Source organism: Lagenorhynchus albirostris, chromosome 1 (genome assembly GCF_949774975.1).
Source record: "Lagenorhynchus albirostris chromosome 1, mLagAlb1.1, whole genome shotgun sequence".
NCBI classification, from domain to species: Eukaryota; Metazoa; Chordata; class Mammalia; order Artiodactyla; family Delphinidae; genus Lagenorhynchus; species Lagenorhynchus albirostris.
The window spans coordinates 80702730-80717175 of record NC_083095.1 but is presented as its reverse complement, the minus strand read 5'-3'; the positions used below and the strand labels follow the sequence as shown (position 1 = coordinate 80717175).

Here is a 14446-nt window from a genome sequence, read left to right as displayed (position 1 = left end):
ATGAGATATCAGTATCTCACAACCAGCACCACCATAAGAGATGGAAAAGCAAATTATTATATTTTTACCTTCAGAGAGGCCCTCTCCAGTGCATTTGCTAATTATTAGTCAATCTGTCTCTTGCTGCTGGTGATGACTGCTTGTTAGTATACGGCAGCAGTGCCTTCTGAGGCTGCTGTAATTGAAGGTTTGCAAGAGCTTCTATAGCTGAGGCACATTCTCCAACCTAAGACAGATGTGATCAGCCTTGTTGTTAACAAGACTGAAATAACTGGAAATCTGTGATTTGGTTAATTGCAGGCTTCCTGGAAGTACCTTCATACAGGAAAAACTTTTGGACATCCTCTGAAAAATACCTTCCTTAACTCTAACTGCTTGGCAGCCCCATTCTAAATGCCTCGCCTCTCAAGTTAGCACAGCCCAGAGAAACCCAGAGAAAGCAATCACTAAACCATTGAGTAAATAACCAATCTTTAAAAAATACTTAGAGGTAAGAACTAAAGTCAAATCGATTCTTGTGGTAGAAGGTATTAGCTTACCATTGCCTCTAGGAAGGTAGACTCTCTGGAGCCAAAGGTTCAAAAATCCCACAGATGGAACTCAGCTCTTCATCTTTTTAGTGAGACATCGATGTGATCAAGCCCATATTTCCTCTGGTGCTCATCTCCCCTCATATCCTAACATCAGCACAAGAAATGACTTTGGAAGACAAATTTACTCGCTTCCTTTGATACCTTTAGTCCCAGTCAAGAGGGGTCCATGGCCTGGACCCAAACTTTAGAGGATTCTGCTCTGGCCTCTTCTGGTTGTACTGCAGCCCATGGGGTGAGGAGTCTGCAGAGCACAGGGGACATCTTCACCTGATGTCTGTTCCCTCCAATACCTTTCTAAGTCACACTCCATGTTACCAGGGACCTCAGAACTTCCTGATCAAATAGTCCTGAGACCACTCTCAGGGCCTGCCTGTTTGATAAGAGGGCAGACCACCAGAGTGTGCACTTCTGGCCTGAGAGATGACCAAGGGCAGAGGTTTGAAGGTATCAATACATGGAGCTTGGATGTACAGGCTGGGCTGTGCTTAAAACCTTCCCAGGTGTAGGACAGAGCCAAAGGTGATAAGAAAAGGGAGATGGGCTGTGCAGTGGCGGCACCTATTCCTACACTGCCATATGCAGCCTGGATCTCTGAGAAGTCCAGGAATTCTTAATGCAAATCTGAACTCCCAGATCTTCATGCAGGATAAAACAGATTTTATTTACTGTCTGTTAACTTGATACACAACCTTAAATATTTGGGCACATTGTATATAGGCCTCCAATCACACTCTTGTCCCAGGCCCCCAAGTGTTAAGGTGGGCCCAGTTTTACGCAGCCCTAAAGAAACTAGAGAATAGCTTCTGCTCAGGATTTTCAAGGCATTCCATGTCAAATATCAAACAAGAGACCTTGCTAAAGTTTTGTGAAAGCAAATAATCAATATAAGATTAAAAATACTTGCCTAAAAAACTTCATAAAATGCATTTGCCACTTATCGGTTATTTTCTATTTTAAAACTCTATGTAAATAAACATGCTGTATTTCATGATATAGATCTGCAATAGTCTATACATCTGAAAAGTCTATAAAAGTTCTGTAGAAAAATGAGGCATTTTTCTCACTGTCCTTAGAGCGGCATTCTCAAAGAAAAAATTTTGGTCTTATTGTGTTTTAATGTCACAATGTCTAACAAAATCCTTAATGGTTGATTCAAAATGTTGTTGTCTGTTATGCGTCAGGAAATCCATTCATACATTTATTTGTTCAATAAATATCTACTGATGACCTACTGGCACCTCTGTGCCAGGCATTCCACCAGCTTCTGGGCATTTGATGTTGGATAAAACAAATAGGTAAGACGTAACTCAATATATTAACTGGAGGAGAGTGGCAAGTAAACAAGCAATTACAATATTTGACAAATGCTATGAACTTATTAGAAGAACACAGGAGGGGCAGTGAACGCAATCATGAACTGCAGGAAGGTTTCCCAAAGAGATGTCAGTTAAGCTGAGTGCTGAAGTTAGCCGAGTAGGAGTTTATCTGGCAAAGAAGGAAATTAAAACATCTACTCAGAAGACTTCTAAACTCTATCAGACAGTGATCCACAGGAAAAAGAGACAGAGGAGAGTATATCTGTTGACTGCCAAGCACTGTGAAAGTGCTTTATATGTATTAAATAACTGCTCTGCACAACAATATGGTGAGGAAGGTGTTATCAACCTCATTGCGTTGAGGAAAAAACAAAGGCTCAGGGACTTTAAGCAAGTTGCTCCCAGTCATGGGACCAGAGAGTGGCACAGCCTGGATTCAAACCCAGGAACAGGATAGGTTCCTCCCATTACATCAAGGATCACTAAACTGGAAAATCATGCTCAAACAAAACTTTGCCTTATTCTTTCCAGTCAGTAAGCTTAGATCTTCTTTGAGAGGAGAGAGGTATATCTACCAAGCGCACTTTAGTTTTAAATAGATTCCACTGATGACAGTGTGTCAGAATGTACCCAGAATGGCAGATGACAGGGCTGAACTTAACAGCTGAGATTTCCATGTTCTTGACTCAGTGCTGTTGGGCGTTGTTCATGCGCTGTATGGTTGCATGTGGTTCTTTGTAATTTAGAGTCATCAGTATTTTCATCCAAACAGACCCACTTTATCTCCAACCACTAAAGGGAGCACAGGGTGTCTGCTCCTGCTTCTTCGAAAGGCCACAAGTTAGAACCCATGTATATTCTGGCCTCACATTGTAGAATTAGTTTCTTCTTTACCTGTCACCATCTCAATAAGAAAATAAACTTAGTAATGTAGGTCAAATTGTCAAAGAACCCACCTTTTGACTAGACAAGTAGGACGAGAAGGTATTTTTTGTTTCCAACGGCATAAGGAAATATGTTTTTTTATTCAATTTGTATATATATAGCCCTAAGTATATGAGATATATATACAGATATATGTAAATATATATGCATTTTCTATACAATTGTATACATAGCCCTATATAATTTGGGGCTATGTTATGGTTCAAATGCTGCTTCTCAGAGGCATTCTTTTAACTCCACAGAACTGGAAGAGTTCTGAGGAGTTCTTTAATGAGGATCGTACCTGGGATGAGGGCCCACTTGCCGAAAAGGCAGCTTATGTTCTGTACTCAATATCTGATTTTAGGGAAGGTGACTACATTGCAAAATTTAAATTTGTTTGAGGTTAATTAAGCTGGAGAAAATTCTTGAAGCTTTGATTACAAAGGAATGAAATGCACCCTATGTGTAGTAATTAGAAATAGCAATATAAAAGGTAAAGCTCTTTCAAACCAAGTAAATTGGTGTTTGTATAAATGTTTCCAACTACTGTCTATTCATTCACTCAGGAGTAAGTATTATGTTTGTTTTTTTGTTTTTTGCGGTACGCGGGCTTCTCACTGTTGTGGCCTCTCCCGTTGCGGAGCACAGGCTCCGGACGCACAGGCTCAGCGGCCATGGCTCACGGGCCCAGCCGCTCCGTGGCATGTGGGATCTTCCTGGACCGGGGCATGAACCCGTGTCCCCTGCATCGGCAGGCAGACTCTCAACCACTGCACCACCAGGGAAGCCCGGAGTAAGTATTATGAAGAAAAGTAAAGCCGAGTAAGAAGAGAGGATGACTGACGGTGATGCCTTCTAGACTGGGTGGTTAGGGAAGGCCCCCCTGAGGAGGGGAAATTTGAGCAGACACCTGAATGTCATAAAGGGCAGGCTATGTGGAGATCCAAGTGAAGACAGTTCCAAGCAGAAGGATTAGCCAGAGTGAGGGTCTTGAAGCAGAAACAAGCAGTGTAGATTCAGGGAAGACAGAGAAAGCCAGCGTGGCCAAGGAAGTATAAGAGACAGAGAGAACCTTAGGTGAGGGGAGAGGGGCAGGTGCGGACAGAATTGGGGGTGGTGAGAGGCAGATCATGCGGGGCTCTGAATGTCGCGGTAAAGAGTTTGGATTTTATTTTAAATGTGGTGGCAAGTGGCCCAATCTGATTTATGTTTTCCAAGAGTCAATTTGGCTGGGGTATGAAACACTGACCACAGAAGTGCAAGTGCTGAGTGCAAGGAGACCAGTTTGGAAGCTACAGGAATAGTCCAGGAGATGCTTACAGACACTGAGGCAGCAGCAGGTGGGATGGTGATACAAGGCACAATTTGAGACGTGGTGAAGGTAGGGCTGAATGGACTTGCTGATGGATTGGTGATGATACTCGGGGTTGAGGATTTGGAGATATTGTGGTGCCACTAGTTGAGCTTGGGAGGAAATAGGGGAGTAACAAGCTTGAGGAAGAAAGTCAAGGGTTTAATTTTGGACATGTAAAGTCTGAGATACCTATTAGATAACCAGGAGAAGATACTCAGTAGCCAGCTGGATAGATGAACAAATGTATACTCAGGGGGAATCTTAGGGCTGAGGGTAAAAATTAGGAGATGGCAGCATAGAGATGGAATATAAAGCCACAGTCTCTGGTGAGATCTTCCAGGGAACACCCAGGAAGAATGTAGACAGAAGAGGGAGGAGGGGTGAGCCCTGAGTTCCAGGGCCTTCCAGCCTAGAGCTGGGAAGAGGAAGAAGAGATAGCAAAAGAGACAGAGTACGTTGCTGGTGTGTGGGGAAGAAACCCAGAAGAATATCTTTCGGAAGCCATAAAAAGAGCATGTTTTAATAAAGAGGGAAGGTGTGATTGGGAGCTGCTGAAAGGCTGAGTAAGAATACTAATTTACATAAAAAGAAAACTCTTAGAGAAATATTAAACTAAAATATAGGGGCTCTGTAGTTATTTATGTGGAAAAATAGGCTTAGACAAGATTATGATTCCACAAACATTGAACAGTCTTATCATAAAATCCAATGTTTAATCTAAAAATAATGTGACAATTTTTTCATTTCATGTCTGTAAGTCAAATCATTATGCTGTATACCTTAAACTTACATAGTGCTATATAGCAATTATACCTCAATAAAACTAGAAGAAAAAAAGAAAACTAGTGTGACACTAGGAAGCAGTTCTTATGTTGACTAGAGGCTTATCATACAAATAAAGCAATTAACCCAAATGCCAACCAACAGCCTCCTTGAAAGGCTACCTATAGGCGGGAAAGATTTCTTCCTCCTCTGATGAATTTTCGCTAATGCTGTGTGAGTTGTGTTGAGGCAAAATATAAAAAAAGTAGGATCCCAAACTTTCATAACTGCGCTAAGTTCTCCTTCTGTCAAAATGCCTCATCACTGATAAGTCTGTATCATTATTACAACCAAAATTCTATATCCAAGTAAACGCCTCTATTTCCATATTGAATGTTAGCATGATCTGCATTTCTTGGCTTCTCTGCAGACATTTTGTGAACTAGTGACTTTTGTGCAGAGCATTCCCCCCTTGAATGATCTGGAACACTCAAAACGAAGGCTGGCTTTCCCTTACCACACAACATGCCCTAAATGAACTATGTCCACGTAGCTGGTATACATTCAAACAATGTGTTTAGGAAATGTAAGTCAACAGTAGTGTAAATAAAACATCATTAAAATTTAAAACAGCAGCAGGCAACACAATAATCCAAAATCCAGTCCAAGTCAAACTATTAAGTTATCCATTGCTCAGATGCCCCTCCGGCCATGTGAATAATCCATAGGTCTACCATATGCGTGACTTGATTATTTAATCAGCCTCTAAAATGGGGAGGGCTAAGCACAGAGTAGACATTCAAACAACAGTTGAGTTGTTTTAGAATGAAGATGTGCCTTTGGAATTTTCAAGTCAGCTCTACTATTTGGATTCAAATTCTAATTGTTTCTCATAAAAGGCTTGATCAGTACCAAAGTGGGGAGACAGTCTCAATGCATAATGATTGAGCTTACCAGTTTTTTAAAAATCCCTTATCAACCTAAACTTATGCAATTTAATTTTCTTGTCATTGCTTTCCCTATAATATCAAAAATGATGCTTTCTTTACTATTTCAAACTCATCATAAAATTCCTAAAAATCTGAAATTCAATTTGTCACATTACTGCTGATTTGAATAATGGCTGAATAAAAGACAGGAAACGCTGAAGCAGCATTGATTTCTAAAACATTTTGCACTTTCCTCCTCCATCCCTGTAAAGTAAAGCTCGGATGCTATGCACAATTACACAAGAAAATCAAGAAAGCCATTACATTTAGCATTTTGTCATCATCATTGTTACCATGGCAAAAAGTGGGCTTAGTTTAGCACATCTGCTACGGGAGAGGTCCACTGGCCTTTTGTAAAGCTGAGTAACACTATAATGCCAAATTCTGTAGGCTGTCACTGTTTTTTTCCAGGGTAAGACTACTGTCCACAGATGCTACTGTCTCTCTCCTTAATGATTGGACCAATGTCACCTTATTATTGTATTCTTACAGTTGGCCAGTGACCAAGGAACACAGTTAATCTAGAAAGGTTACCCCTTGACCCACCTTCTGATCTAAGGGGTCAAAAATATGTGGTGTGAAAGCTTGGGACTCCAATAATAGCAAAGGCCAAAGTTTCAACAGTTGTACTGTAAATTACAATAGAGTTGTGCTAAAAGTAGCACAGATTTAGATGTGAGAAAGACAATGCATGATAACTAGTTGTACCCATAGTTACATTTTCTCTGAGTATCAGTTTAGTTGTCTGTAAAATGGAAATAAACGTAACTTTCTTGTGAGTATTAACTGAGATATTCTGCAAGCCCAGACACATGGTGGGTACTCAGTAATATGGCATCCTCCCCCCTCCTCCAACACCATCCTTTTCTTAACCACTGAGATCTCCATGCCTTTGGGAATGTTTGTTGAAGTTGGTAGGTAAACTATTTTCTACCACTGGAAGGTAATTTGTTTTGATCTTTCATATCGTTTGGATACTTTCCTCAGAGAGCTGAGGATAAAATATTTTTTTACGATCTGCCAGAAAGCATAACTTCCACATCAAGAGGATAAAAGTCAGTGTCAATATCATAATATATATCACATCCTATTTTTCATATTTTAAGTGACACCAATATCATCACTGTGAAATGGAAAATGGCGTCTACACTAATTTTGACATTATGCAGAGATTTTTCGTTTTAAAAAGTGAAGCTACATTATGAAAGCAAAGAAGCTGAAATTACCTGAAATGAATACATTAATCAAGTCTCGGTATTTACCAGAAACAAAGGCTACTAGCATTTTTACCAGCTAAACAAAATATTTTTTACTAATGAGATTTCTGCTGAGTATCGTTTATCTTAAGAGAAAAATAATGGGGCCTTACCTGTTCCAGTAGCTCCAGAACTGGTCATGCAGGTAGGCGTGGTGGCTACATTCATCACCAAATGAGGCTTTGCTTTCAATCCAGTGAATTATGTGCCCTTCTACAGCTAAGGGACAAAGCATTACTAATATAGAGCAAAGGGAAGGGAAAATTGAAAATTTTGAACTCTGTCTGGGTCTCTCTATGCTTCACATTCATGAACAGAGGCTTAGCCCTCACCATCATCTATGGATGTACTTATAAAACAACACATCGTACATGTTCGTAACAAGGAACATGTATGCTACAATCACATCCCTTTTATTTTCGTCATTTACAAAAGTCTCTCTCCTGTTCTGAGACTGCCTGTATAAGTTGACAAGTAATGTGAAAGCAAACCAAGTGAGCCTGGCTTTTCAATAGAACCCTATGTTAAAAATTCGGTACTTAGAGAAATGACTCGAAAATGGTAACCAAAATGTCTTTAGAACACATGTTTATTTCTCAAATATACACAAAAGTTTTTAAGGCATAGGTTTCTTCTAAACCTATAATTTTCTGCTATGTTAAAATAATCTTTTGCAATTATTTCACACATTTAGATACAAAATTATCAAGTGAATCTAGATTCTCTGGTAACATTTGCTAATAACACTAACACAATTTTTCAAAGCTATGGGAAAAACACATCCCTTTTCTCTATAAACAAATGCATAGCAGAGTTTAAGGACTTACCAACGGGTACTTGTAAAATAAAGTCTGGTGTTTTGTCATAACCCTTTGCACGGAGCTGATCTTCATCTACAGGATGAACAAATACTATTACTTATCACAGTATTCCATTAACAAGACAGCAATATAATTGCTTTTCTTTCTTAAAAATGTGTAAAAATTACTAATGCAGTCATACATATCATTCTTATATATGCAATGCTGTGTAGGAATAAATGAACTTTCATAACAAACTGGAAGCAGAGATATAAAAATGGCTCTTTGTCCCTTCTGCATTTTTATGTCTTTATTATAAACATCATTAATTCAAGCTGTCATACACTACCTTTCTTATAATTGAAGATACTCAAAATAATGAAGTATACTTACTGATTAAAAGAAAAGGCTTCCACCACCATGAATATCACTAATGTTATCAAGCCAATATTGACATTGGCCTTTATAAAACAAATGCTTTCATTAAAGCAATTAAGAAAGTTTAGTTTCAATTAGTGAAACTATTCCTACATACAAGAACATAAGAAAGAGACAAGGACAGTGAGATCCCCACAGAGAATTAATTACCCTGCTTAATACCTTTGGTCGGCTATTGTTTCTGGCATCTACCAAAGTTTTACAACTAACAAATATGTAATTCTGAAAAGCAAACAGGCTTTGAGATTTTTTTCTAAATCTGTTCGATTTCTTGATCCTCTGTAAATATCAATGAGCCATTCAGGAGGAAAGGAGGCAGGAAAACAGAGTGCTTGACAAAGTTGGAAAAAACTACCTAGGTGCTTGGTTAAAAAAAAAAAAGTCCTCCAATATTTTCTAAACGCTGTCCTTGACTTCTAAAGGCATTACAATGTGATTCTGAAATGAGCAGTTCTCTGTTAGATTTTGGAGTGACCTGGTCATTCAATTCCAGACATGGCTTTCTGTCTTCACCCAACCTCAACTAATGGCCCAACCAAGTAACAAGGAAGGCTGTGTGGTCTTTTAACACCTACTGGGCTGTTGACATTGTCATGCATCCCATTCGCCTTCCTGCATCACCTTTGATTAAAATTAATGGCCCATTCTCAGTTGTTGGGTAGCTTATTTCCAATCCATTTGTCAGGCCAAGACAGTGGTTTCATGGCCAATGTTCAGAAACTCTGTTTTAGAACACTCCTGTGTACATCCTGAAAGGTCAGCATTTTAAACGTAAATAACCTTTAAATGACAAGACACATATTTAAACTAGATATTTAAATTAAATTTGGTTACAGTTGTTATCCTTTATCCAAATTTTGAAGGACTGATGCTAGAATTTGAAACAATCTCCCCTGCTTGAAATATAAAAAATTCTAAGTTAACTGTTGAAATAAAATTAATCTTACTTTAAAAACAAGAGAATTTGGAAAACTGAACTGTGGATGAACAAGACTGAAAAAATTTCTATCCTCTAAATGCATTCTGGCTACAAGAATGTTTAATGGAAAAGGCATTTATTAAATCAACCCAACTGCCTTGAGCTGATGTTTCAGGTGGCTGATGAACAGTTTTAAAAGCTGGGTTGACATTAAAAAAGAGAGATTAATATTTTATTAAAACTATCCTAGCTTGATCAACCTTTGCAGATGTTCAAATCTGTTTCAGAAAGAAAAATGATTATGTTTCCGACAGCAGCGCAAAACAAAATTTCAAAGGTCACCAAGCAATCCAAACGCACACACTAAAATCCCTTAAAAGGCAGATGCTACACTCTTGTTCACTGTGCCAAAATTACTAACACAATACCTACAATTTAAATTTCCTGAAGATAAACATCAGGTGAGGCTAGGAAATCTTTCCATCTTTCTGTGGAGAACCTCAAAGTACAAGAGTATTCATATGCTTTCTCCATGCCACCCCCCCACCTCCCTACCTCTCAATACGAAGTTGATTCAATAGTAACTGTACTCAAAAGACAGCTTCTAGGAGTCTGTGTCACCACCAGATATTACGCTTTTTTTTTTTTTAAAGAGGTCATTCCACATATCGGAAGTACTATGTTATTATGTATTGGGTATCTTCTCTGTTTATTTTCTAAACCCTCACTGCCTTACCTGCCTTGTTTCAATCTTCACACTATTTCTTTCAACCTAGATTTCCTAAAAAAGGAGGAGGGTACAACTTGGCAAAGTTCAGAGAAGATGAGAGTGCAAGTATAGGAAGTAGCATTTATGAACAGGTGGCCTTGCTCACCTGGTCTAGGTCCCAGGAGATTTTTAACATCAGCCCCATCCATCTGACCTGATTTCCTGGCCTTTGCATTATGCTCCTTTCCTGGCTCCCAGACCTTCAAAGATTTCTTACCATTAGATCATTATCCAAACCATTGGGTATGGATTTAAAATTTGGTTGACCATTGGGTGGGTCAGGGTTCCAACTCTAGGATCTCGAGGTTATGGCTCAGTCATCACATGACTTCCCTTCTGCCTCCTTCTTTGTTCATTCCCTTGTCTCATTGTGTATGTGCCTGTCTCCCAAATCCCGGGCCTATTCACTGCCCCATTCTCACCACCAGCATATACTTGGCACATATTTAAGACTCAAAAGGGTAAATGAATAAAATATAAATGCATTTTTAAGAATACCCATGTCTTCTGCAAAGCCCACCTGAACTGACTTAATAATTTTCTTTCCTGATTTAAGAGACAACAAAAGTGACCCAAAGTTCAAGGTTGTATTTGATGACTTTCACTGCTATCTTTCACCCCTGGCCCCAGTTGTCTGCTCTGAGGTACATCTTGATCATCAAGGAAGGGACTACACATGGGAAGTTTTCCTACCTTCTTCTTTGGTCTGTAGTATTTTAAATAACATTGGATTTATCCATTCCTTCAAGTTTGGGCAGAATTCCCCATAATAAGCAGTCTAGGCCTGCTGCTACTATAGTGGGTAGCTCTTTGGTTACTTTTCCCTTTTTTTTTTTTTACGGCTACTGATCTGTTTATATTTTCATCTCTTATACAGTCAGTTTTGCAATTTATATTTTCCTTGGGAATCATAAGTTTCATCCATGTTTTTAGAGCTTTTTGTACATATTGGAACCAAGTGGTTACTTATGATTTTTTGAACTTCCCAAGTGGAAAACTGGAGGTTTAAGTAACCTGCTGTTTTCTTCAAGAAAAAATTGATCAGGATTAAGAAAAAAGAAAGAATAACATTAGTTAGAAAGGGAAAAAAAAGAGTAACAGCAATGTTTTAGACTAGTACTTTTAGTATAACTTCCCAGAATTGCTGCGGATCAATATGAAATCAATCTCCAAATTCTGTATACCTAACTTACTCAGTGAATGTAGCAAATATGAAGTAGGGCTCTTCTGATTTAAGGTATATTAAAAACACCTAATATATTTCATAAGTACAAGCTTGTTAATGTCATTGTTCAAGTGTTCATTATCAAAGTTAATATAAGAATATTCTCACTTAAAAGCAGACTTGTTAGCCTCTAGATCCACAAAATGTAGGGTATTTAGATAGTGTGCCTTAAGAAACAGTATTTCTGAGCTTGTAGAGTCTTCCAACCTTCCAGTTTATACATGATAAAAGAGGCCAAGAGAAGTTAAGTGACTGCCAACACCTGGGCCTCTCAAATAGCCAGATATAGACAAGAGCCCACCACAACCAAGTACTGGTTTGTCCCAACAGACCATATACCACTCTTAATTATGGCAAATACTTAAATTTGATCATGTGTAATACTTATGAAGTGGGGAAAATTTTCTCATTTTCCTCCTGAAAGATTTGGAAACGCAAGAGAGGAGATGGCTATCTGTTGGATAGTATTTGGTTGACACGGGACCGAAGAGGAGCTGAACGAAATAATCACTTGATCTCTAGCCTTTTAATGATCCTTTCTTCAATGGAACTAAAAAACCAATGAAACTGCATCCACAGATAAAACTGATGTTACATTTTAAAAGACAATCCAGATCTTCATTTGTTTTTAAGTTGTCAGGCTTGCCTTTAGAGGACATTTTTAAAAAGGAATCACATATGTAAAGAACACTGTGAAAGTTTAATTTCTGGGGCCTTTTAATTACCCTCTCCTCTAAATGCCCAAAATATCCAAAGCAATTAAGTACTGATTACACAATTTCTTTTTTTAAAATAAAGGCGTGATTTTGAGTCAGAGAACAAAACACATCTGAAACTAGTTAACATATACTTAAGAATCAGCACAGCATGAGGACTGCCAAGAAGTTTGAGGCTTTCTTTTTTTTTTCTTAAAAGACTTTAAATTTAAGAAATACAGTTATTTCCCAGAGAAATTATGCAAAATTCCAGTTCATAACATCTGAAAATGAAAAGAAAAATAATATTCTGACATGGTCTTTTATCTATGAATTTGTCAAAACGTTTCTAAAATGCTAGGTTAAAATACCTCGTACAAAAAGAAACTTTTTAACACCTGTTACATTTTTACTAAATTGGGGAAGGGCAAAAAATACACATCAATACAAGTGAAAACTACAGTATATCTTTTCTACTCCAGTATCTTGTTTTTCTGGTTTTTTCCCCCCAAAACACTGTCTCATTCAATAATTGGTGCTATGACTTTTGCATCCCATATTTTTATATTCTCTAAGAGTAAGTTTCACAGCCTTTCCAATTTAAGAAGTTAGCAGGGTTTTGGTAATAGATGTTACTATGCTATGCAAACCATCGCAAAGGTACACCGAACAGATATGCATTTAATGGGGAGAGCGATAACACAGATGAATGAAATCTTTAGAGAACCTAAAAATTTCATTACAGCCATTAGTTTTAACCTCTTCCCCCAAAGCCTCTTATCAAAGCCACTAATAAGGAATACAACTGACTGCTCTGACCTTGTCCTTTGCTTATGTCTTTGGGGACAATACTTGTGAAAACTGAAGTGCCCTAAAGATAGGAAACAAATGGGAGGTCACAAGCCAGGACAGTGCAAAGTGAGGCAGGGTAGGCTGGCCCCTGCTGACTGGTGGCTGTGGAGACAGAGGACATGAACATGGACAACAAAAGCAAAACTCTTCCATATTTTATACTGCATCACTCTAAATTCTTTTGGTTTAATGCCACAAAAGAAGGGACAAATCAGCATGGTAGAGTAAAAAGAATTCAGGGCAAGTTGTTGGGAGGGGGAGGGCAATAACTGTGATGAAAGGTCTGGGGCAAGTTTCCACTAAACAGAACAGGGAGACTGGATGGTCACAGAGCCCTTTCTAACTCCAAAATTCTGTGGAATGGATGAATGTTAGCCTTTGTCCGCCCCAGCTCTTTGAGGTGTAGTCACTGATGTTAAGACCCTATTGTCCCTGAACGAATCTCAATGGAGGGAGGCATATTAGCAGCTCTGAGACATAAAAGTGATCTCTACACACTGACACACACACACACAGGACCAAGGAACCAATCCAACAATAACAGTAACAGATTTGACCCCTGATGCCTTTTGGTTATGGGGAATAAAGCTCCAACCTGTAGCTAATTTTCTGTGGGGTGAGATATTTGATTTTTTTCTGTCCTGTACTCTGCCCTGTCTGGCACTGCCACCTTACTCTCACAATGTGATTCTGGTGGGCGGTCCTCCCGCCCCCCTACCACTGGCCACAGGAGTGGACACTTGACCCAGAATAACTGATCAGAGCCCTTTCTAAGGTTCATTATGAGGCCAACCAGAAGCACCACTGTGCCCTGGGATTAGAAACTCTCAAGAGTAAACAAATTAGCAACTGCCAGGGATCATCTTTGTTGTCTAAGAATGAAGCCAACAGGGCAAAAAAGAACACAAAAGGGAAAAAAGAGGAGAACTGATGACACTGTTTTGTCTTCTGGATTCTAGACACACCATAAGCAAACTTCTCCTTTGGACTTCACGGGTATATCTCTGAACTAGTAAATTCTCCTTTTTTGTGTGTGCATATAATCTAGTTAGACTGGATTTCTGTCACTTACAACCAAAAGTTTTAATTTATCATCAGTGGCCAGGAAAGCAGATATTGGCAGATGTGAGTTATCTAACCAGAGCAATGGTGACGGAAGAGCTGTGGGCCTGAAGCAGGAAGACTACCGTCGTTAAGTGGACAGGGTAACCTGTCTTCAAAGTTCCAAAGAACCTGTCTTTCAGCAGCATACACATGTCTGTGGTTCTTTTCTCTTGGTCCCAGGGAGAAGCGTGCACAAGCATATTCAATAAGGCAAGTAAGTAAAGATGGTCCCTCACCTTGACAACTTCTTCAGGAAGGGGAGAACAGGCCCTAGATTCTCCACATCCTGCCCCCAATATAATGTTCCTGTTACCCTGAAAACTGCATCTAAGTTTTAACCTTTAGTTAGGAATTTAAATAGTTGATACCTTCTGAAATACCCAACCATCTCAGTTCCCTTTAGCCTATATAACCATATGTTTTATTTCTAGTCTCTTATCCTCTACT

The 14446-nt window shown here is 38.9% G+C and overlaps 1 protein-coding gene across 2 annotated transcripts in view; it reads right to left on the bottom strand.

Moving 5' to 3' along the window:
• The window catches only part of CDIN1 (CDAN1 interacting nuclease 1), a 212109-nt gene that overhangs the window by 91559 nt on the left and 106104 nt on the right, over window positions 1-14446 (bottom strand). The window contains exons 9-10 of one of the 2 annotated variants that reach the window (XM_060168625.1): window positions 8025-8090; window positions 7311-7434 (exon numbers count right to left, since the gene is read on the bottom strand). In XM_060168625.1, coding sequence (XP_060024608.1) covers window positions 7311-7434; window positions 8025-8090 — 190 coding nt within the window. The remainder of the gene's footprint in view (window positions 1-7310; window positions 7435-8024; window positions 8091-14446) is intronic. The other variant, XM_060168633.1, reaches the window with a different exon arrangement.